Raw genomic sequence first — 25,501 nt, 5'->3', positions numbered from 1 at the left:
TAGGAGCACTGACTGCTCTTCCAGAGGTCCTGAGTTCAATTCCCAGCAACCACATGGTGGCTCACAACCATCTGTAATGGGATCTGATGCCCCCTTCTGGTGTGTCTGAAGATAGCAACAGTGTATTTATAACATAAAAGAAAAAATAAATTGTTTAAAAATTAAAAAAAAAAAACAACTTATCTCAAAAAGGAGAAAAAAGACACCTGAATAACTTTTAGACTATACTAGCAAACTGAATTAGGCCTCTTGCCTCTTTTTAGCCTGGAAGTTGATCTACTACACCAAAGCAAACTCCTGACACAAGCCAAAAAATAATCAACTGAACAAATTGTTTACAATTTAATGGTGTTTACTGTCTCCCATATGTAGACACTCTCCCATGATGTACACACACAGCCCTCTATTAGGATTACTTGATTTTATTTTTTAAAAGTTTCCGCTGGGGTTGGGGATTTGGCTCAGTGGCAGAGAGCTTGCCTAGGAAGCGCAAGGCCCTGGGTTCGGTCCCCAGCTCCGAAAAAAAAGAACCAAAAAAAAAAAAAAAAGTTTCCGCTATGTTCTCTGAGCTAACTCTGAACTAGCCAGCTCAAGTGATCCCCCTGCCTCACATCGTCTCCCTTTTTCTCTTCTCTTCTTTTTCTATTGTTTAGAGAGTTGCAAGGGAATCTTTTAAAATAATTTTAAAAAATTATTTCTCTGTGTATGTGATGTGGGTAGGGGCATGGTATATGTGTCAAGGTCAGAGGACAACTTTTGAGAGTCTGTTCTTTTCTTCCACCATGGTCCTGGGGATCAAGCTCAGGCTATCAGACTCATACAGCAAGTGCCTTTCCCTGGGCAGTCACCACAAGTCCTTTCCCCTATTCTTTATTCATCTTAGTTTTGCTTTTCATTTTTTGCTTCAAAAGCCAAGGCCTCATGTAGCCCAGGCTGAGCTTAAACTGCTGGCGCCCTCCCACCCCATCTCCACTTCCCAAGTTTTGGGATCACTGTGTATTATCTACACTATACCTGCCTAGGGAAACCTTAAGGATGTCATTCCCCACCCCAACCCTAACCCCACCTCACCTCCAGTTCTTGGGACAGAACCCACGACTTTATGCATAGTAAACAAGCAGTCTATCAGTGAAGTACATCCTCATATCAAAATGTGTGAAAAAATACTTTTTTTCTTCTTACGCTATCTCATTATATAATTAGTAGGATCCATTTTAGTAAACTGAATAGAAACACTTTCCTGGACCTGATAGGACCTGATTTCTTTGATGCATCAGAGTATCAAAACAATAGTTGTTACTGAACAACTTTTTGTGATATTATTATCACAGAGAGTCAACAATGTCTAAATTAAATTTCTTTTTAAAAGGACATAATTAAATGAATCAAGTATACAATATAAGGCCTATTTAAGAACAATTCTCTTTTACTCTGACAGACAAGCTATCTGTAAAGAAAGTGACTCGATATGGAGTCACTATCTAGAAGTCTCTCCTAGAAAGATTGGGCATGGGTGGCGGGAAAGAGACAGCTCTGTCAGCCTTAGAATTCATGCTTTACAGCCTTAGAAAGCTGTAAAGCATGAGTTTGGATGACAGAGCTCAAGTAAAAGGCTGGGGATGGTGGTAACCTACAATTCCTGCAATGAGAAAATGAGATCCAGAAACAGGTGGATCCCAGGATCCCAGCTCAATGGTCAGCTGGCTTAGCATATTTGACCAAAGACACAACAAGAGAGATCTTGTTTCAAACAAAAGGTGAAGGGCACCTGAGTAAAGACACTTCTTTTTTTTTTTTTTTTTTTTTTTTTGGTTCTTTTTTTCCGGAGCTGGGGACCGAACCCAGAGCCTTGCGCTTCCTAGGCAAGCGCTCTACCACTGAGTTAAATCCCCAACCCCGTAAAGACACTTCTTTAGCCTTCATATACGTGAGGGAGTATACATGTGTGCGTACACACACACACACACACACACACACACACACACACACACAATGAGAAATATCAGTTTTATAAAGTTTCACCATCACAAGTAGTAAGGGTTTTAACTAAGAACTTGAGCATACCTGGGGAAAACTCAATTCTTATTCATAAGTACAACTGGAAATATGGTAAAAAGAATTTCTAAGGTTTCGATCCTAACCAAAAGCCTGAAGAACAAATAAGCAAAGTTTAAAGTTCAATAAAAAACCAGTAATGAAGCCAGAAATGGTGGCAAACACCTATAATGCTAGCATTTCAGAGGCAAAGGTAGGAGGATCAGCCATTTAGGACAGCCTCTGCTACACAGCAAGTTTGAGGTCAGCTTGGGCTATAATACGCCAACCCAATCCCAGCACTGGGGAGGCCATGACGGTGGCTCTAAGGTTTAAGAGAGTCTGGCTACACAGCAAGACTCTGTAAAAATTATAACCAACACTGACATGTTGTGGGCAAAATAGTAACCTCAGCACTTGAAAGTAAAGGCAGAAGTATCAGAAGTACAAAGTTATCCTCAACTCCATCATGGGTTTGAGTCCAGGCTAAATCTCACCTCAAAAGATTTAAAAAAAAAAAAAGCATAAAGTCAAATTGAGCATAATAATACCTGTAATCCCAGCTACTCGTGAGGATGAGACAGAATGACTTGAACCTTCATGTCCAAGACCCTCTTGAGCAACAAGAATCCCACTCTTAAGAAGTATGTGTGTATGCGCTTAAAATTATCAATACATCAGACTCTACATATTTTTAAGAATTAGACTTAGAGGCTGCTAATTAGTACACAAGCACTACTTACAAGTAGACTTACAAGTCAAAACTGAAGGGTTCTCTAAGCTGGCTAATTAGTATCTTCTAAAGTGAGGTAGACAGCCAAGCCAAATGAGACCAGTCTTTTCTATAATTGCACAAGTTTTCTGTGAAATGAGTACATAGAAATGAGCAAATGGGGGCTGGGGATTTAGCTCAGTGGTAGAGCGCTTACCTAGGAAGCGCAAGACCCTGGGTTCGGTCCCCAGCTCCGAAAAAAAGAACCAAAAAAAAAAAAAAAAAAAAAAAGAAATGAGCAAATGAAGCTGGGCACAGGGGCATACACTTGTAATCACAGCACGTGGATGGCAGAGACAGAAAGTTTAAATCATACTCTGCTACTTCAAGGCCAGCCTAGGGTTCATAAAACTATCTCAAAAATATTGAGGCGGTGGGGAGAGATCTAGAACATCAGGATACTATCTGATCTAAAATATGTATGTGCTCCAGGTTAGCTTTTTAATAATGCTTTAAACTGTGAAATGAGAAATAATAGAACTGTTAAAGTGCAAATGACTGTTGTCCATTCAGATGCAAATGAATTTTCTGGTTGAGTATGAATCACTACAACACATATTCTCATTTTCACTTTTAGTGCTTTTCAAGGTTGAATATCACATAGCTTACACTGGCCTCAAACTCATTATATAACCTAGAATTATCTTGAACTCTTGATCCTTTTGTTTCCTCCATTAAGTGCTAGGATTAACAAATATTATCACATTCTTAATTTTATATCTGAACATTTCCTTGAGTAATTAATTAACCAAAGCCTTGATACAAGTTTTGGTTGGTTGGTTGGTGGGAATTAAACCTACCTAGGGTTTTATGTATGCTGAACATTTAATCTACCAAAGAGCTACACCTCAGCCCATGCTCAATTACTGTGTGTGACAGCCATGCTTCAGTCTGTAAAACTTACTTAAATAAGACAGGTATAATGGCACACACCTATAATCTCAGCACTAGAGGCTGATGCAGGAGGGTTATGACAAATCAGACTATGTGCCAAGCCATCCAGGTTATGGAGCAAGAACCCACCACCAAACCATCAAACAAACAAACATGTAATAGTTATTCCTATTTGGCTTACACATTTTTATCTGAATAAATGTATCTAATGTTCTATAGAATTTTTTAAACACTAATATTTAAGGAAACTAAATTATCTTTCATTTTTCTGAGAGCTAACTGCCAGTGTTTGGTGTATGCTTGTAATCTCAGCACTCAGGAGATTGAAATAGAATTATGTAAGTTTAATTTTTTTCAAATCCTATTTTTAGTGACAGTTATTAAATGTTTTAACCTCTTTTATTGCCCACCACTCACCAGACGTAATGGGAAAGAAAAAGGAAGTGGACCTGTTTAGAAAGGTTCTTTGGAGCTACTCCCATCTCTGTTGTCTGGATATCGGCATTTCAGTTCACAGGCTAACAGACAGCAGCAGCTTGATCCACTCACAAACACTTCAAGGATACATCAGTTCTATAGTTCAGTTCTATAGATCTGGGTTAGCAACAGTGGTGACTTGACCTAGCAGAGACAGCCAGGCCCCAGTTTTGGCTCAAGACAACAGGAGGGATCAGCTTGAAACCCACAAGTTTTGAGCTATCTATACCAGCAAGCCAAGCGCTCTCTCTCTCTCTCTCTCAGTCACTCCATGGAGTCCTCCAAACATAGGTGTCCTCCACGTGTCTTGCCTCAGCATGGGTATTGCCTCAGCACAGGCATCCAATCAGCCCAAGTCTGAGAAGTCCCAACAAATGCAGCCCAGCTATACAATGTAAGGTGGACCGATACATGTGTGCTATTAGCAAAGAAATCTTTCATCACGTGTCCTTTCACATGCTTGCTTTAGCAGAACATCCTCTCTCCTGTGTCTGTTCAGTGAAACATTCCTTCACGAGTCTGTCTTAGTCTTTCACCTGTGTCCACTTCAGGAAATCACTCCTTCTTGTGTTTGTCCCAGCAAAACACCATCTAACACAACTGACTTTCCAAAGAGCCCTTAGGTTCCCACTTCAGGATTATATACTAAAAGGCCAGCAGAGACCACCTAGCAGGACCCTCTCAAAACAAAAACAGTATCAAGTACTCAAAGCTAGAGGCTAAAGCCCCAAAAGTTGAAAGTATAACACATCAAACATATTTAGTGACTGCTTATCTGCGTGCATATAATCTACAATTGATAGCATATTTTATGTTCAGAATACAATTAGTAAAATCTTACCTGTCTATAGTATTTTTCATATACAGGATTCCCACTTGACAACTAAAATAGAAATAAATAGCAATTATATTTTATCCAATAACTTCTTGTGATATAGTTTGCATTCATTCAAAATATATTTGAGAAACAAAGACAAAAAGTTAAGATCATTTCAGAAAGATTGGTTTTTTTGTGGGGAAGGGATCTGTTCTTCTTTGGGGACAAAGAGGAAAATGAGTGAACAGTCACAGGTTACAAAGAACCAGGAAAACAAAATCTAAGAGTTTTATTCAATCATAATTCTACCCAGAAACCCAATATATAACAGAAGTCAGTTTAAAGCTCTCTACAAAATGTCCATCCTCTACCCAAGTATCCATAGTACTTAAAAACCAATTCAAAGTCTACTTCAATAAAGTAATCAATAGAAGTCCAGGGATGCAGTACAGAAGGAAAGCATTAGCCTAGCATATAAATTGGCGTAAAACTGTGACCACAGCAACAACAAACAATTTGTGGTACACAAACTGTTGTACTGATGATGATCTGATGTCACCAGACTTGAATTGCTCATTTGCAGGCAGTGCCACTCGTTTCCCACCCCCGTTCAAAGGGTTCCTTGTTCAGCGGATGAACACAATAGCTCATCTGCAAGCCAGCCTGAAGTACCAATGCTCAAAAGCTCAGGTTTGCCTGTGCAGGAAGACGGAAGAATGCTCAGGGCAAAGAAGGTCATCTAAGAAGGTTCCAAGGTGACAGGAAAGCAGAAACTTAAAATTGTGGAAGGAAGAAAAGAGGGTGGATCTATCTACTTAGAAATAACATGCATATATGCATGCATTTAACAAAGCTCAGCTGCAAAACAGGTAGTGCATGGACATGGTGGCTGGTAGATGCCTGCGTACCTAATGGAAGCCAGTCTGACCTATACAGCAAGACCATGTCTCAAACACACACACATATACAAAGAAAAAAAGAACTAATGAACAGGAGAGAACAGTATAAGATTTTGTAGAAGATAATTTATAAAGAGCACCATTATTTCATGAGTAGAAGTTAAAGAAATGGGGTTGGGGATTTAGCTCAGTGGTAGAGTGCTTGCCTAGCAAGCCCAAGGTCCTGAGTTCAGTCCCCAGCTCCGAAAAAAAAAAAAAAGAAAAAAGAAAAAAGAAGAAGTTAAAGAAATGAGGATACACAAAGGAAAACAAAGTCAAGAGTGACTGTGGGGGTGGGGAGACACGTGTAAAGATAGGAAGAACATAGGAAGTAACTTAAGATATAATTTTAAATGTCAGTTAACAATCTGAATGTCCAAAAAAGGGGTATTATTTAAGAAAGACCTGACAGGAGGGAGAAGAAAGGCATAGGTAGAAATACACATGCATAGTGGAATATATACTGTGTATAAATCAATATATATTCCAGATATGTTATGTATATACCAGACATATACACATATCTCTTACTTTCTGCTTTTCCTGAAAAGAAAAATTCTTTGATTTTTAGTTTTTGGGGACAGAGTCTCTGTGTAGCTCTGGCTGTCTTGGAACTCACAGATATCCACCTGCTTCTGCCTCCCAAGTGCTGGGATTAAAGGTGTGCACCACCAGTTTCAGAGTTCACTTTTCAGAGAGAGAGAAAAAATCAGAATATAAATTCTGGTTTTCCCACTCCACTATGCTTCCTAAGATGCCCATGGATCGCCTAGGACAGCCTTGATTCAGTTTGTTGTCCTGTCAGCTCATTCAGGTTGTCACTAGTTGTCTCGGATTTCTCACTTTAAAAATGAACTATTATTATTCATTACACTGAAATAATTAATGTAAACCTGGTTGGACCTAGTATACTTTCACTGTATACGAACTCCTAGCCACAGTATATGTTAATAGGGGCTAAGTATTGTAACAAATTAAACAACTGACAGCATTTGAAAGACAACTGATAGTTCCAGAGTCATCAGAACATCTTTCTTTCAAAGAAAATGAGCAGAGACATAAATTTGGCAAAGCGGCTTGCTGAGCAGCCTGACCCCCGAGCTCATCCCAGGATTCACATGGCAGAGGAAGAGAACTGACTTCCACAGTTGTCCTCCAACCTCCACACATGAGCCAGCACACACCACCGTCAATATATAAATTAACTTATTTTTTAATTTTTTTAAAGAAACCAAGCAGACTCATTAAAAATATATCCCCAGACACAAGAAATATGAATAACTTCTTCTTTAATGTCTTGTAAAATAAAAGTATTTGCTAGTGGTGCTGTTGGCTATTTGGTAGTGTGGCTAGAAAAGTGGCACGTGCAGTGACACAGAAGGTCACCTGGCTCCCAGCTAGCTATTGCAGTGAGGAAACAGGTTAGGAACAAATCAACACTGTACAAGGAAACAATAGCCTGACAATTTAGCAGTTATTTTCCTATTCTTTGTATAGTAGTCTTATAATTACTTGTTCTGCTGTTCGGTAATCACTGTTTTATTATCTAATATGAGTCCTTTTAGGAGCAATGAGCTAAAAAAAAAAAAAGCTGTTTAACACAAAACTAAGCACTTTATTTTCATTTTTCCAGAAAATGGGTGGGCAGAAGAGAACTTGCAGGAAACCCTCAAGGCTACTGATTATGGAAGTGTCAGGGTCATGGTTAATGCTGAATGTCGACATTCACGGATGCTTTCATATATAAATAGTTAGACGTTCTGGATGAAGCCAGCGTGGAATGCAAACTTCAACATGGCAACGTAACAGGTTCATCAGACTTTAACAGCCGGGGTCTTTATAATGTCACAAGTTGCCTTATAAATCTTGCCTAAGTGCCTTAGTGGTAAATCTTTTTAAAACTAAGTCCTCCAAAACTTGGTGACATACTGTACAAAACTAGTTGGAAATCAACTGGTTTAATCAAGGATTAAAATTCAATGAAAACAACATGAAATTCTGTCTTTAAAAAAAAATGTGGGCTAGGGAGATGGCTCAGTGAGGAAGTTTCATGGGCACACATGAGGACCTCGGTTCAAATCCCCAAAACCCACATAAAAACCAGGCAGGACATGTGTACCCACAAGCCCAGCACTAAATCAACAGGTGGATCCCAGGAGCTTGCTGGCCAACCAGCGCTTCTGGTTCCGAGACCCCATATGAAGGGAGCAAGGTGGACAACAACAGAAAGACATCAGACATCCATCTCTGTCCTCTGCATGACAGAGGCCCATGCACATGAACATATCACACACACACAACACACACAAATGGAAAAAGTGCCAAAAGAAACTTAGCTTTTGAGGCACAGCAATTACCAATTTTATTAAAAACTTTTGCTATGACAGTAATTGCAGATTTCAAAAGCACAGGAGACATGAACAAAATGATGAGAAGTAAAACAGAACAGAAGACTTCATTTTGGAATTCTGTATTTTGCTCTGGAAGTTAACTGTATCAAGAGTCTTTCATTTTTAACTGGATAAATTTCTATTCTATATTAGAAAGGGATAAAATATAAAAGGTGTACAAAATTCGGGATCTAAACTCAATAGAACATGCGAAATAAACATAAACAGAGCACTTATAATCTCCCGCTTATAATCCCAGTAATGGAAATTGAGGCAATGGTGGTACACGCCTTCCAGGCTGCCTGGGCTACATAATATCAAGGCCAGCCTAGGCTACAGAGGTAAAAGCCTAGCTCAAAAGAGAAAAGAGAACTAAATGGAACTATCCCCCAAATGTGTAGAATGTTAAATATTTGTAACATCTCTTTTCATACTTAAAAATGTCCCAGTTTGAATTAAAATAAAAAAATATATGATTACCGACCTAAAGGTAAATGTTTGTTTTGAAAAAAAAATCAAAGATAATAAGGAGTTGATTTTACTAAATTGGCATACAAAGGAAAATTTTAAAATCATAAATAAGAAATTCTGAGCTCCAAGACAGGCAGTGGTGGCACACACCTTTGATCCCAGCACTTAGGAGGCAGAGACAGGTAGAGATCTCTGAGTTCAAGGATAGCCAGGGCTGCACAGAGAAACTCTGTCTCCAACCACCAACCTCCGCCCCCGCCCCAAAAGAAACCTGTGAGCTCCAAACTGTCCCTTATCCATCAATACTATATAGATTCACTAGCTACTGCGAAAACATGTAAGAAGGCAGGAGTTTATTAAGGTGAGCAAAGTCTATTACTACACGAATGTAATTACAGGTAAGAGCAGAAAAAGTCATCCAAATTGCCAAGTCACTCATATCAAGCAAGATGAACTCAGAATGTTTTTATGTGCCTCAGTAAAACCAGCTCTTGTCTCTGTTGCTTAACTAGAAACATGATCACTTTTTAGATGTTAAAAAAGCACACATGATGAACACAAATATCCAAAGGAATGACTAAAGTGTTCACAGAGGTTGTCTCTGGGAAATAGGATTATATATGGTTTTACATTCTCAGTAAACACTATGCATTCTCCGAAGATCCTTTATTTTTTTTTTTTTTTTTTTTTTCTGGAGCTGGGGACCGAACCCAGGGCCTTGCGCTTCCTAGGCAAGCGCTCTACCACTGAGCTAAATCCCCAACCCCCGAAGATCCTTTATAACAAGAATAGTTATATAGTGAGATGAAGTTTTGATTTGGAAAAAATAAAAACCTAAAAATAATTGTACAAAATTGCACATGAGCCTTTTTAGCAATGAAGTGAAATTTCTAAAGGGAAACTTTTAAATCACAGTTGTCTACATAAAAAATTTAAGTTCTGTTATAAATTAAAAGCATTATTCTTTATCAATTTTGACATATATCCATAAATATAAGAGAAATTTCTTTTAAAAAGTAAGTTGCAAGCCAGGCATAGAGGTAGACGGAGCTCTGTGAGTTCAAGGCCAGTTTTGTCTACCAAGAGTGTTCCAAAATAGTCGGAACTACATAGAAAAACCCTGTCTCAAAAAAAAAAAAAAGGTAAATTGCTACATATTACTACACAGTCTGTATATATGCATTTATAAATATATTTTTTCAGTTTCTTTCTATAGGTGTATGAGTGGTGAGGCTATGCTATATACATACATGGTTTTCCCCCAAAGACTGGCATGTCATGTCTATGCTTGCCACATCTTTTCATTATTATAATGGAGGGGCTAGTTGGAGGAGAAATATAGACAAAAACAAGAAATAAGTAGCATCCAGGCTAGAAGAGGTAGATCCCTATTAACAGAGAATAAGATCCTTTATAAAGAATCCATTAAAATGAACAAAGTTACCAAGGTTATAAGAAATAAAAATCAATATATAAAAGTGATTGTATTTTATGCACTCACAGTAAGTTTGAAGATAAACTTAAATTCCATTGACAGCAGCATAAAAAAGAACAGCATATTTAGGAGTACATCTAAAAACTGTAAAAGAGTTTCTGAAAAACTATTAAGGCATTGTTGAGTAAAAGTTTTAAAATATATAATAAAGCTGAGCAATGGTGGTGCCTGCCTTAAATCCCGGCACTCTGGAGGTAGAGGCAGGAGGATCTCTGTGAGTTTGAGATCAGCCTGGTCTACAGATCAAGTTTCAGGACAGCCAGGACTACATAGAGAAACCCTGTCTCAGAAGAAAAAGAACACTGCACTGTACATGTTTAGACAAACAGATGAATAGAACAGAATTATGAATTCAGAATAAATTCATCATTTATGGGATGCTGCACCACAACTAAAACATACCAACAAGCAAAAATACGAAATTGGATCCTTCCCATCCTATACAAAAATTAACTCAAACGACCAGAGATAGAGCAGTGAGTGGGTAAGGGTGCATGTCTCTAAGCCTAGCAACCTGAGTTCAACAGCAAGAATCCTTATGGTAGAGAGTGACAGCTAACTCCCACAAGCTGTCTTTTGACCTAATACATACATACATACATACATACATACATACATACATACACACACACACACACATACATACACACAAATAAGTGTTTAAAAATCTTCTTTTTTAAAGATTTATTTATTGAGTACACTGTTGCTGTCTTCAGACACACCAGAAGAGGGCATCAGATCTCATTACAGATGGTTGTGAGCCACCATGTGGTTGCTGGGATTTCCAGCCCTAAAAATCTTTTTTTAATTAGCTAAAAATGTATCAATCAAGGAACAATATAAAGCCTAAAACTTAAAAAAAAAAAAAAAAAACTTTCTTGGCCAGGTGTGATGACTCAACCCTTTAATCTCAATACTCAGGAGTCAGAACCAGAGAAATCTTAAATTCCAGGCCAGTCACACAGTACACGGTAAAACCTGTCTTTAGAAAAAAGTGTGTGTTGAAGACAAATCTTTATAATCTTGGATCTGGCAGAGGATTCTTAGACTTCAAAAGTATAAGCAGAGGGGCTGGGGATTTAGCTCAGTGGTAGAGCGCTTACCTAGGAAGCGCAAGGCCCGGGGTTCGGTCCCCAGCTCCGAAAAAAAGAACCAAAAAAAAAAAAAAAAAGTATAAGCAGAAAAGGAATGGTAGTGCAGATCTGTAATGCTAGCTAGACCTTAGCAGCTAAAGGCAGGAGGATAGAAGATCAGGAGATGAAGGTTACCCTCAGTTATAAAGCAAGTTCAAGATTGGCCTAAGCTATGTGAGGCCTTATCTGTAAAAAAATAAAAATAAAGTGACTATGTCCACACTAGGGATGCTGAGGCAGGAAAATCACGATTTTGATGTTTTTATTCCCAATTTCAAACAATCCCCCCCTTTTTTAAAGATCATCTCATAATCACAGAGTTTGTTAAATTTTTATAATAGGACGGGGGGGGGGGTTTACAAGAAAAGAAGTTTTGACACCTTAATCCGTGCATACTGACACTGCCAAAATTCATGTGCTAAGGAAAATCAGTCATGAAAAGCAGTGGAAATATACGAGAGAAGACTTACCAAGCACAAACACAAATCAGGACATTTCCACCAAGTGTGGCTCAGAGCAGAGTCAACAGAATCAGTTTTAAATTGTTCTGAAGTACCAGATGGTCCAGAATCCACCCACAAGGCCATGCATAAAAGTATGCCAAGGAAGGAGGAAAAGAACAGAATGTAGAGAACAGACTAAGAACAAAAGCAACATAGATGCAAACTAAAACATTTCAATCTTACTCACTCACGTTTAGTGCCAATTTACAATAAATAAAGTTTAATCAACTATAAGTGGCCTTTGTAACCAAATCAATCTGCTTAGCTTAAGTCCTTCTAATCAGACCAAGCATGGTGATAGGCCTGTACGCTCAGCCCTCAGAAGGCTCTTACAGAGAACAGTTCCCAACACTCACACGATGGGTCACAGCCTTCGGTAACTTAACTTCAGTTCTAGGAGAGCCGACACCCTCATCTAACCTCCATAAACACAGGGCACACGCACACAGCACACATGCGTGCATGTAGGCAGCAAAAACTCTCAGACACATAAAACAATTTAACAAAATAGGGATTTGGGGCTGGAGATAAAGTTCAATGGCACTGCACTTGCCTAGCCACTTAAGTAAGACCTTGGCGTCAATATCCAGCAATGAAGGAGAAAAAGATCTAAATCTGGCAAAAGCTCTAAGAGAAAGGCTATAAATTTTAAACATAAAAAAAAAAAATAAGCAGTTTACAAAAATAAAACAAAATAATCATTTTAACCTTACCCATAATTAAAGAAATGACAAACTGAAATGGTGAAATCTAATTATTATATCAAACTGACATAATAATATGTCATAATAAATATACTATATCAAATAAATCAAAAAAGGCTAAGAAAAAATGGCATTATCAAACAGTGGCTGCACTACATAGCATAAATATACCATTTGCGGGGCTGGAGAGATGGTTCAGTGTTAAGAACACTTATTGCATTAGACCTAAGTTCAATTCCCAGCACTCCCATGGCAGTTCACAACTGTTCAAAACTCCAGTTTCAGGGGATCTGATGCTTTCTTATGACCTCCACAGGCACTAGGCATGCACATGGTACACATCTGAATATCACACAAGCAAGCAAAACACTCATAAATCTAAAAAAAACCTTTTAAACCATTTGAACTAATAATTACATCCACCAAAAACTAAGCCATGTAGCTACCAGGCACAAGAACATGTAAAATATTTACTACAGTGCTAGTAACAATGAGAAACTGTAAACAACAGAAATGTTCATCATTAAGTTGACTAAGTTATTTAAACTAAGGTTATTCACACACAAGACTACCCTGAAAATGTTTAAAATAATGAGGGTATCTATATGCACTAACACAGAACCTCCTATATAAAATAAACTAAAATTAATAAAGTTGTAAAGCAGCAGCTCATCAAAATAACTTTTAAAAGATACATTGAGAGAAAGAGAAAGATCATTATAGAAAATACACGCACACATACACACACACACACACACAAAAAAACTAACAAGAATATCTCCTTCTGGGAAATGGAAATGGATTAAAGGCCTGAAGCAGGTAGTAAACTAGTGTTAACTGTATTTTTTTCATATCACATTCATGTTCCCTTTAATTTCTGATGATAATATGACCCTCAATATCCTCTAGTAATGATAATAATAGCCTAGTTATTTGGTTATTATAAAGGTCAAATGAAAGAGCATAAAATACTTTTTAAATTACAAAGCAGAAAACAAAATTAAAAATTACTTTTCAAGCTGAATTCTCTAAGCCAATTATAATAATAAAAATTATCATAATTTCTCTAAACACAAAGATTAGACTATTTAAAATTAAATCTACCAGACATAACAATGTATGCCTAGTATGTGTAAAGCACATACTAGGTTCTTAGCAAGACACACAAACTCAACGGAGTAAACTAAATTAATTTAACTTAAAAAAAATTTAAAGAAATCTAAAGGGAAGGGGGTGTGGTTCAGTGTTAGAGCACTTGTCTAATATGCATAGGCCCTGGGTTTAATCACCAGCATTTAAGAGAAGTTTAATTCTATATTAAGGGTACTGGGATGTGACTCAGTTGGAGGATCCAATATGGTATAAAAACAGCTGCAGTAGCACAAGATCCCAGAACTGAGAAAGGGAGGCAGTAGGATCAGAAGTTCAAGGTTATCCTCAGCTATAAAACAAGTTCTAGGCCAACATGGAATAAATAAGACTCTGCAGGAAGATAGAGACAAAAAAACAAATCTAAGTGTGGTATAACCTTAAAATATAGTTTTATTTTGTCATTGATGTCAGTTTAAGTAAATTTGCAAGTGTCATATAAAAGTGCTCAATCAGTTGCTAACAGAAGGAATACATACTCACTATTAAAAGTGAGTTAATTAAAAGCTATAATTAATGATATTATAAAATCTTAAGTGTTTTTTCTTCCAGACTTCTTCCTATATATGTTTAACTGAGATCATTTTTCTGAATTCAATCTCAAAAAAAAAGAATCTCTGTGAGGCTATTTTCCTGCTTTTGTTTTCAGAGTCACAATTTTATTAAATGAAAAACTCACAAAGAAGTTTTCTTTGGAACACAAGTGAAATGCCCTAATGAGCATTTAAGGGGAGGCAACTGGAGACAGTATACAAGCCTGTTACCAACACTAGCTTGTAAACAAATGAAAATAAAGAAAAGCACTCAATCAGGAGACTGCTGAACAAACCCACTGGTCCTAATTAATTTTACTACAGCAATCCTTCCCAAGTGCTGAACATCCCAAACCATTTTAAGAATGACTAGCTGTAGATAAGATGGATGAAGCAAAGAAGTGCAGGCTGACAGGAACCGGATGTAGATCTCTCCTGAGAGACACAGCCAGAATATGGCAAATACATAGGCGAATGCCAGTAGCAAACCACTGAACTGAGAACGGAACCCCCGTTGAAGGAATCAGAGAAAGGACTGGAAGAGCTTGAAGGGGTTCGAGACCCCATATGAACAACAATGCCAACCAACCAGAGCTTCTAGGGACTAAGCCACTACCCAAAGACTATACATGGACTGACCCTGAACTCCAACCTCATAGGTGCAATGAATAGCCTAGTAAGAGCACCAGTGGCAGGGGAAGCCCTTGGTCCTGCTAAGACTGAACCCCCAGTGAACGTGATTGTTGGGGGGAGAGCGGTAATGGAGGGAGGATGGGGAGGGGAACACCCATATCGAAGGGGATGGGGAGGGGTTAGGGGGATGTTGGCCTGGAAACTGGAAAGGTAATAACAATTGAAATGTAAATAAGAAATACCCATTAATAAAGATGGAGGGAAAAAAAAGTTAATGCAAAAAAAAAAAAAAAAAAAAAAAACTAGCTTCCATTAAGTAAGCAGAAATCTCCTTAGTATGCCGGGTATACTCAATTATAAAAAGTACAAGAGACAAAATATAAATAGTACAAGAGACAAAAAGGAAAACATCATAATAGAAACTCAAATCTGTCACATTGACTAAAATATTCACTTTCTGACTGTGAGGTTGTAATTTTCAAACACTAACCTCTGTTTATTGTCATAATTGTTACATTGAAGCAATAAATTGGTATGTTTACTAACTAGTACATGTAATGGTTCAGATCCCACCCAGCCAGCCCCACGTTCTGGCTTGTTTTTTAAATGAAATAAAAAATAAACATCAAAATGATACATACGCACCTGTAATACCAGCTCATAGGAGACTGACCATATTACAATGAAAAGAGAGACCAACTCTCAAAACAAATGAATAAATAAACAAACACCAGAAACTGAAGTTGTGGGATACTTTCCTCTCCAGCTTTCAAAATTTCTGTAACAAAATTATATCATTTTTAAAATTAAAAAGCATCAACATCAAAACTACATATGCCAGGATCTTAAGCTGAAGAAGAAGACTGGGACTCCAGGTCACAACACGAGGAAACACTGTCTCAAATAAACAAAGCACTGCTCCACCATTTACTGCTTCAGGCCTCTGAGTCTGATTTGGGATTTTTGCTGTTGTTCATTGTTTGAGTTTTGGTTTAAGACAGGGTTCTTCATATAGCCCAGACTAACTCTGAACTTGCTCTGTAAGCAATCCTGATCGTCCTCCGGCCATTGCACTCGGCACTTAGAATTACAGATGTACACTAACACTGTCTTCAGTTTGGTTTTTGGTTTTTTTGTTTTTAAAGATAGGGTCTTACTATGCTTCAAAGCCTGGCCTAGAACTCACTAGGCCAAGGGCAGCCTCAAATATACGATTCTCCAGCCCTAGCCTGCTAAAGTACTTATTGTTTTTGGGTCATACAGAAAGTTTTTGGGTTGTTTTGTCTGTTTCTAAAGTCACAATTTACAAGTACTTCTAGATTAAGTGCTTGTTGTCAGTATAAGGACCTGAATTTGATCCCTAGAACCACATAGTAAGAGAGAACCAATTCCCCAAAACTGAGATACACAGGCATTAAGCTTGAACACATAGAAAATAAGTAAAGTTTTTAAAAAGTTATTATAAAAGATAAATCATGGCTAAGCATGGAGACACATACCTTTATTAATCCCTGTACCCAGAAGACAGACAAGAGGCAGTTATCTCAGTTGGAAGCCATCCTGTTCTACACAGCCAGTAAGCTGATCACAGCGATCAGAGCTTCACAGTGAGAACCTGTCAAACAGGTGTGTTTGTCAAACAAACACAAACAAAAACACTAGACCATGGGTTTAGATCAGTGGTAAAACACAGAGCACTGCACAGCCTCAAAAAAAAAAATCTTTATGTACTAAGATAAAAGAAAAACTTCAATTCAGCTGAACTGCCTAATAAGTATTTAAGAAATTCATAACACCGTATTTTGAAAAATAAAAAGCTCATAGTGAAGTGTATTAATATACCCACAACTTATCAAGGTACCAACAAATGAATTAATGTCTTAGCAAAATTTGTTAATAAAATTGGTAATTTCTATGTTTCAAAAAGCTAAGTTTCTTTTGGAGCTTTTTAAATTTGCGCACGGGCGTGTGTGTGTGTGTGTGTGTGTGTGTGTGTGTGTATGCGTGCGCGCATGAGTATGTGTGCACACTCGTGTGTGATATTCATGTACATGTACCCTTGTGCATGCACATGCAGAGGTCAGAGAAGGATGTCTGGGGTGTTTCTTTGGGACCAAAGCTTCTCTCCCCGAGAGACTTACGACCAGGCTGAGCATCTTTACTCTCAACACCCAAGATCTCTGCGAGTGCTTCACAGGTGTTTCAGCTCAAAACTCAAGAGCGCCTCTGGGTACTGGAATTAAAGGCAGGCAAGAGTTTAAAAAGAAGTTGTGATGGCTAGTTTAATGTCAACTTGACACAAGCTATAGTCATCTGAGAGGCAGGAACCTCAATAGAGAAAATCCCTCCACAAAACCTGGCGGCAGGCAAGCCTATACAGTATTTTCTTAGTGATTAATGGAGGAGAGGGCTAGTTCATTGTGGGCGGGGTCACCCTTAAGCTGGTGGTCCTGGGTTCTATCAGAAAGTAGGCTGAGCAAGAGAGTAAGCAGCACCCCCTCCATGATCTCTGTATCTCTGGCCTCCAGGTTCCTGCCCTGTTTGAGTTCCTGTCCTGATTTCCTTCATTGATGGACATTTCCTTCATTGATGTGGAAGGGTCAGCCAAATAAACATCTTCCTCCCCAACTTGCTTTAGGTCATGTTGTTTCCTCACAGCAACAGTCATCCCTAAGAAAGAAAGTCCTAGGTCAGGCATGGTGCACACCTCTACTCCCAGCCTTCCGGAGCCCTGAGCAGACTGATCTCTATTGAGACCAGGCCAGCTCAGGCTGCACAGTTAGAGTTAATGAGGAAACAGCCAGTGGTAGAGTGGTTGCCTAGCATTTGGAAGGCTCTGGGTTTTATACAAAGTGCTCAGAAACAAAAAGAAAAGCAAAGAAAGTACTCAAAAACAGAAAGAAACCTTTACTTGTCCTTTCTATAATCTACAAAAAAAAAAAAAAAAGCAAAAATTGAATCTTTCTTTCTTTTTTTTTTTTTTTTTTTTTTTGGAGCTGAGGACCGAACCCAGCCAGGGCCTTGTAGGCAAGCACTCTACCACTGAGCTGAATCCCCAATCCCAAATTGAATCTTTCTTATTCAAAATTTTCCCTTTATTTTTCTTTTTCTTCCTTCCTACCCTTCCCATATCCAGTTTCTCCCCTCCATTCATGGCCTCTTTTATTATTATTCATACTCGCGCGCGCGCGCGCGCACACAACGGTGAATATGTAAATACAACTGCTCGGTTCATTTGGTATGGCTCGTACATGTTTTTTGGGCTGATGACCTGGTATTAGATAACCAGTTAGGGGTTCATCCCTGGGAAAGCCTGATTCCCCCCCTCTCTGCATTCAGTAGCTGCCCACAGCTCTTCATCTAGGAGCTGGGACTGTTTTCTGTTTCTTCATACAGAAGCTCTCTGTAGCCGAAACTTAACTTTGTTGCCCTTCTGGCCTCACATTCACAGTAATCCTGTCTCAGAGTCCCACTTCCTGGGATAGCCTGAGCTATCACATAGGATTTGAATTTTACTTATCAACAAGAAAAGTGAAAACAACTGAAATGAGAAAAAAAAAGTTGGACAACACTAAATACGGTGAGAAAACCAACACTTCGTTAGGTATGATTTACAAAACAGAACGTCAGAGAATTTAATAACGTTCAAAGTCTTCTATTAAAATTTAAGCTCCATGTTTTTTGTCTTGAAGCTTCAAAAATTATTATTTTGTTTGCTAGCATATTCTAAGTAGCTACACTAATTCTTGGCAAATAGTAAACGCTAACAATATGTATTGGAGAATATTTTTAAATTCACTTATTTTTATTTTATGAATATGGGTGTTTTGCCTGCAAGTGTATCTGCACCTCCTAAGTGCTGTGCCTCCGGAGGCTCGGATGAGGCTGGGTCTCCTGGAACTGGGGTTACAGATGGCTGTTAGCCACCACACAGGTGCTGGGAATTGAACCGCTGTGGATCTATCTCATATCTATATTATGATATATTATGAGCTATTACTCATACCATATTTTATTGGCAATGCTGGAAATGGCACTCATAATCTAACATTCTATCATCTCTAAAAGACAAAACGTAATCTCAATCTTCAGTTAAGAGAGGACTATTTGGGTTGGGGATTTAGCTCAGTGGTAGAGCGCTTGCCTAGCAAACGCAAGGCCCTGGGTTCGGTCCCCAGCTCCGAAAAAAAAGAAAAAGAAAAAAAAAAAAAAAAAAAGAGAGGACTATTTGGCAGGCATTCAAAAGGCAAGAGAAATATAAACTACAACATTTTTCACATTTTTCTCTAATTTGTTGTTTTAGTTAAAATGATAAAGGCCAAAAACCTAAAAATCCAACCCTAATGCAATGTGTTACATCTACTACTTTAAAAAATATTTACAAAAGCCAGGCATAGCAACGCATGTGTTTAATCCCTGCACCTGGGAGGCTGTTGAATCCTGACAAGCATGGTCTACATAGGAGTCCAGGACAACCAGAGCTAGAGACTCTGTCTCTAAAAAACAAACAAAACTCATACACAGAGACACGCTGGCTGAATGAATGAACGAACGAATGAACAATTGAATGAACTAACCTGTTCCAAACATCATTCATTACCAGAGCCAGAAACTAGCATCAAAGAGCTCTTTAACAGTTCTGGCATAGACACAGAGTTATCAATCACTCGCTTCCAAATAAACAGAGGGAAAGAGATGAAATCTAACATGTCCTTTGTGGGCCCAGTGGCACACATCCATAATCCCAGCTTCTTGGGAGACTGGGGCAGAAGGATCACTTAAGTCTAAGAACCTGGACCAGAAAGGTAACATAGCCATACACTTCGAGCTCTCCTCATGTCTCTGCCCTGAAGAATCTCCCATTTGAGTATACCATCTCTAACTGTTAGAAGAGTAGAAAAGAGAAACACAAGGTAACATAAATAGATCAATAATGAATGTGAAACCAGCCTACACAATTATCTGACTTAGTTCAAGCAGCTAAAAAAAAATTTTAAACAAAAAGTGTGAGGAACTGAGGAGATGGCTCAGTAGGTAAAAACACTATGTAACATGAGGAGTGGAATTCAAATCCCCAGTACCCACATAAAAACCCAGCACAGCAGAGCATGCCTCTAACCCCAGCACTGAAGAACAGGAACAAGCTGGCCAGCCTAACAGAAACAACAAGCTCTCATTCACTGAGAGGCCAGTCTCAAGGCTGCAAGGCAGAAAGTGATGCAGGAAGACACCTGACATCCTCCCCTAGTCTCTTCCTGCTCACCAACAGGCACAGGAACCTGCACAATCATGTGCATGCACTGCACACCACACACGCACACACACACACACACACACACACACGTTAATAAAACCAAGGACTGGAGAGATGGTTCAGCTCAAGTAAATCGCACCTGTGACTCTTGCAGAGGACCCAGGTTCAGTTCCCAGTAGCCATATGGTAGTTTATAACCATCTATAACTCTAGTTTCAGGGGATTTGACACCCTCTTCTGACTTATGTGGGCACCAGACATGCATGTGGTATACATATACACATGCAAGCAAACATTCATACATACATAATTAATTAATTTTATCTAAGAACTACAAATTTACTAAGTTTGAAGGAAAAAGATACATTAGTAAATACTAAAAAAAAACCTGAGGTCCCCACCCCCGTGTCTTTACAATATAATTTCACTGCATCTTATTCCAAATTGACTTATTTGAATTATCAATTTAAGTTCAAACATGAGATCCTAAAGAATAATCCCTCTTAACGATTCAGTATTCACTCTGGATGCATTTTAACACCTAAATATACAACCACAAGAACATACGCAAATTATGAAAATGACTATAAAACTGAGAGCCTGAAGCAAATTTCCAGAGATAAATGATAGTGAACAGAAACTAAAAACACAGTGCGATCCAGGGAGAAAAGAAAGTGGGCACACAACCAAGAAGCAATTCTACAGAAGTCTTCAAGGGAGCAAAACCTTTAAGAGGGGAAAACTGCCAGAATTAGCCAACAGAGTCAGAATACAAGTGCCTGCCAACAGAGATCATGTTTAAGGCCGGTCACTATCTACACTCAGAAAGCCAACACCCAAAAGTCAATGTTTCCAGTCCTCAAATTCGAGTTTCAGAAGGACCCTTCCAAACAGATTCATGACCAAGACTGGACCATCTTAAAAGTTCTTCCCTGTTCAATGCCAGTCAAAACACAATGACCCACAGGAAATAAATATGGAAATGTAAAGTGAAGTTTATGAGGTTATGCCTGAAAGCTGTGGCTCTTTTACCTGAGGGGTGTGTGTGTGTGTGTGTGTGTGTGTGTGTGTGTGTGTGTACACTGTAAGACACACATACATATATAGTATACATAAAATCACTTTTGCTGGGGATATGGCTCAGTTGGTACAGGGTCTACCTAGCCAGCATGAAGCCCTGAGTTTGATCCCCGGCAGTAAACAAACTTAAGCCTAGTGGTACAGTCCACTTGGGAGATATAGGCACAAAGATCCAAAATCAAGGTCATTCTTGATATTCTTGACTACATAATGAGTTCAAGGACAGCCTGGTCTACTTGAGACCCTGTCTCAAAATAAATAAATAAAATCCACATCCTGGTTCCTGGGGAAAATACTTTTCTATCTCAAAGTTCTAGGAAAGAAACACCTCAAGACCTCTTTATCATAACACAGAAATAATCTACTACCCAAACACATGCCCCACCTTATAAGTACAGGCAAATCTAGGCCAAGGAGACAAGATGGCAGGAAGCTACCACAGGGCAGGCGGGTAGGCTGGGTGGGCTCAGGCCAGGGAGTAAGTACACAGCCACCAGCTCTGGAGAGGGCAAACTTCTGGAGAGCTAAGAAGGAAGGGACTGGCAGGTGGTTGGTACCTCATCCCTCCTGGATGTCTTGAGATGACTACGCTTGGTTTTACAGAAACGGAGAACTCAGACTCTCCTAAATGTGTGATGTTTAAATGTTTCCTATGAAACTGGAGGACGGGGCTCTGTGGGAAGAGAAAATTTAATGAGAGAGAGAGAGAGAGAGAGAGAGAGAGAGAGAGAGAGAGAGAGAGAGAGAGAGAGAGAGCGCGCTCTGAAGGAAGAGAAAGTGTAATAAATTAAAAAGAGCGAGAGGAGAGATCTCAAGAGCAGTTTTCGGTAGAGATCGTCCCAGGGCAAAGTTATCTCCCTGGTGGTTCCCGGCACGGAGGCAGAAAGAGGCGCCCCACCTGCAGAAGGCCGGCGCTGTGACCCCTAGGACGGTGATCAGAGACAGCCCCGTCGCGGGTGGGAAAGTCTGCAAGGGGATCTGAGCAGAAGTTAACCTGACCAAGAGGCAAAGGCGCTGAGTAGGGCAAGTGCCTGAGCAGGATGCGACTTCTGGAAGCGAGGCTGACTTGAGGGAGCTGAGGGGAACTCTGCAGTCGTCGCTCCCGTGGGCCAGAGCTGAGCAAGTCTGAGGGAACCCTGCCCCGCCGAAGTCGAGCCTCGCACGACCCGCGGGCGCTACCTCGCAAGAGCCTCACGAGAGTTCACCTGGGGGCCGTCAGGCCCGTAAGAGAAACTTGCCGAGAGGGTGAGCACTGACCGGACCCGGAGGAGAGCGGCGCGGGGACCCGCGGCGGGGGCGGCGGCCGGGTGGGAGCCGCGCGGGGCGGAGCCGAGAGCTGGGCGACCCTGGGCGGGGGCGCGGCGGCCGCGGCTCCGACTCGGGATGGCGCCCGCACTCCTCATACACTCTCCCACCGTGCGGCCCGAGGGCGGCCGCCGCGCCAGCGCCCCAGAGCGGTGGGGGGAGGGCCGGGGAACCCCAGCAGGTCGAGCCTGGCCGACCGGCGGGCGGCGTTACCTGTGTCAGGGAGAGCTGGGCTGCCGCAGCCATGGTGTTTCCATCATGCACGGGAGGGGAAGGAAGGACGGACTGACGGGGGCCCGGGGCGGGAAGGAGGCGGAGGGACAGGCCGTAGGCGAGGCCGGCGGCCGGGCGTCTCCCCGAACTTCGACAACTTCCCTCCTCACGCCGCCCCGCCCCGCCCCGCTCCGCTGGCCCCACAGGCCGTGGCGGCGCGCAAAGCCCGGCGCGGGAGTCTGAGCCGCGGAACCAGGCCCTGACCCCGGCCTCCCTGGAAAACCCGGTGCGGATAGAGCTCTGGGGCGGACGGGCGGCGGAGGCGGCGCCACAGAGACCTGAGAAGTTTAGGCAGGACACCCACTGACCTTTCTGGGCTGCTGTTTTCTGTAAAGTGCGTGTGTGTGTGGGGGGGGGGGGGGAATATACCCATGGCCAGGTGAGTTGTGGGAACTAAAAGTAATGGTACTAAGTAATGATAGTAAAGGTTTAGTAGTAATAATATTAAATAATGCTGATTGTATGTGATTCGCTCTGTACTAAATCCCTTTTGTTTGTTTGCTTGCTTATTTATTTGTTTGTTTTTAAGACAGGGTCTCTCTGTGTAGCCTTGGCTGTCCTGGAGCTCACTATATAGACCAGGCTGGCCTCAAACTCAGAGATCCACCTGCCTCTCTGCCTCCAGGGTGCTAAATTAAGAGGATGTACCACCACTCCAGGCCTAAATACTTTAAAAGAAAAAAAATTGCATGAATGGGGGATTTAAAACAGAAAAGTTATACAAATGAGGAAGGTGAAACCCAGCCAGGCACATACCTTTCATCTCTATGAGTTCCAGGCCAGCTTGCTCTGCATAGTGAGTTCAAGGACACACAGTAAGGCCCTGTCTGAAATAAAAAGAAAAGGACCTCCCACTAAAAGAAAAGGAAAAACAGAAACGAAAAACAAACAAAAAACCCAACTCTCTTACCTGAAGTTTAAAAGCTGACTAGAAAGCTGGAGTACAGCTCTTTCTGCCTGCTATCACATTGGTTAGGAAGGCATGCAAGTCCTTGTAAAGTAAAAATCTCGGGAGCAAGAACAAAGTGCTTTCCTTGCCTGCTCCTTGCCCGCCTAGATTGTGCAATTACAACAGTAGGTCTAGGGCCACAGTGTAGTGGTTCAGTTCACTGGTACAGTGTGTGCATAAAGCCCCGGGTCCTGTCTCACATTCTTTCTCCTCATAAATGCCACCTCTTGTCAAAGTATTGTCTCTCCAATCCAGTGTACATACTTCTTTGTTGGCTTTCTTTACTAGAAGTCAACAACCTCTTAATGACTTGTTTACATAAGTCTAACCCTCCCCTCTAAGAGAAATTCCCCAATGACAGGGGAATTTTTTTATATTTATATATATTTTAACATCATAACATTATAGTATAAGCTTAATAAAGGCCTTTCTTTGTCCTGCCTATGTATATTCAACATAATACACTTTACTCTTTCTCATGTTGCCACACTTAGTTGGAATAACTAACCACTTACCTGAAATTTTCACCTACAAAGGTTCAGTGTCTTACTTAGGGTTACTATTGCTGTGATGAAACACCATGACCAAAGACAACCTGGGGAGTAAAGGGTTTATTTCCCTCACAGTCCCTATAACAGTTCATCGACAAAAGCAGTGAGGAAAGGAACTCAAACAGGGCAGGAACCTGGAGTCAGGTCTGATGCAGAGGCCATGATGGGGTATTGCTTACTGACTTGTTCCGTTTGCTTCCTTATAGAACCCAAGACCACCAGCCCAGGCTTGGGCCTTCTCCTACCAACCAGTAGTTAAGAAAATGCCCTACACGGGGTTGGGGATTTAGCTCAGTGGTAGAGCGCTTGCCTAGCAAGCGCAAGGCCCTGGGTTCGGTCCCCAGCTCCGAAAAAAAGAAAAAAGAAAAAAAAAAAAAAAGAAAATGCCCTACAGTGAGGTCTTATGGAAGCATTTCAACTGAGGTTTCCTCATCTCTAATAAATCTAACTTTTGTCAGGTTGATGTAACTAGCCAGCACACTCAGTTTGTATGTGGCCTACTTCAGGAAGTCTAGGAAGTTTGCACACCAGCTTTTAGTTACTTTAGTGTGACTTTTATACTCTACCTTTTTAATTGAGTTTTAAGTGTGTGTGTGTGTGTGTGTGTGTGTGTGTGTGTGTGTGTGTGTGTGTGTGTAAGTACTTGAGGAGGAGGTAGAGTCTCTCCTTTAACCATGGAGTCTTGGGGATGGCACTCAGGTTGGCAGTCTCTGCAGCATTACTCTTATCTACTCAGCTGCTTCAAAGGCCGCATCCTCTGCCTTGTTTTAAGAGTTAGTTGAGGGCTTGTACATCTTACTGGTCTGTAAAATCCTTAAAGAAGACTGTCTCACTCCTGCAGTTCCCTCAGACACAGAAGTACCCAGTCTCAATATGTATTTGCCCTAATTGTTCTTCCTTTCTCACTCATGGTGGTTTCCAGGACAAACCCAACAGTGGGAACCACATGTCTACCATGGACACAGCTGTTATCATTATAATAGGATTCCTCAGTACACTCAGGCAGCTGGAAAGACCCTAGATCTAGTTAGCTCCACTTCTGCTTTTAGACTTTTTCCATCACAGACAAAAACCAGAGAGGCCTCAAAAGCTTCCAACTCTACCTAGACTTCTCTGACTTGGTCCAGCCTCAAAAAGCAAGTTATA

General features: G+C 40.4%; 1 protein-coding gene and 1 long non-coding RNA gene across 13 annotated transcripts in view; one reads left to right on the top strand and one right to left on the bottom strand.

The window, feature by feature from the left end:
* Eps15 (epidermal growth factor receptor pathway substrate 15) overlaps positions 1 to 23,031 on the bottom strand; it is a 100,370-nt gene extending 77,339 nt beyond the window's left edge. For 2 of the 10 annotated variants that reach the window (NR_158458.2, NM_001365390.1), the window contains 2 exon segments: positions 22,796 to 22,953; positions 5,019 to 5,060 (listed from right to left, as the gene is read on the bottom strand). Coding sequence is in view for 9 of the 10 variants with exons in the window: in NM_001365390.1 (NP_001352319.1) it covers positions 5,019 to 5,060; positions 22,796 to 22,828 (75 nt within the window). In the remaining variant the exon portion in view is untranslated. 10 annotated transcript variants of the gene reach the window in all.
* The window catches only part of LOC108351012 (uncharacterized), a 51,248-nt gene continuing 43,657 nt past the window's right edge, over positions 17,911 to 25,501 (top strand). For all 3 annotated transcript variants that reach the window (XR_010066580.1, XR_010066579.1, XR_010066578.1), the window contains exon 1: positions 17,911 to 22,522. This is a non-coding gene — a long non-coding RNA (uncharacterized LOC108351012). The remainder of the gene's footprint in view (positions 22,523 to 25,501) is intronic.

The sequence above is a fragment of the Rattus norvegicus genome, chromosome 5 (assembly GCF_036323735.1).
Source record: "Rattus norvegicus strain BN/NHsdMcwi chromosome 5, GRCr8, whole genome shotgun sequence".
Lineage (NCBI taxonomy): Eukaryota > Metazoa > Chordata > Mammalia > Rodentia > Muridae > Rattus > Rattus norvegicus.
The sequence above is the reverse complement of the archived record's forward strand: the minus strand, read 5'-3'. Positions and strand labels throughout refer to the sequence as shown.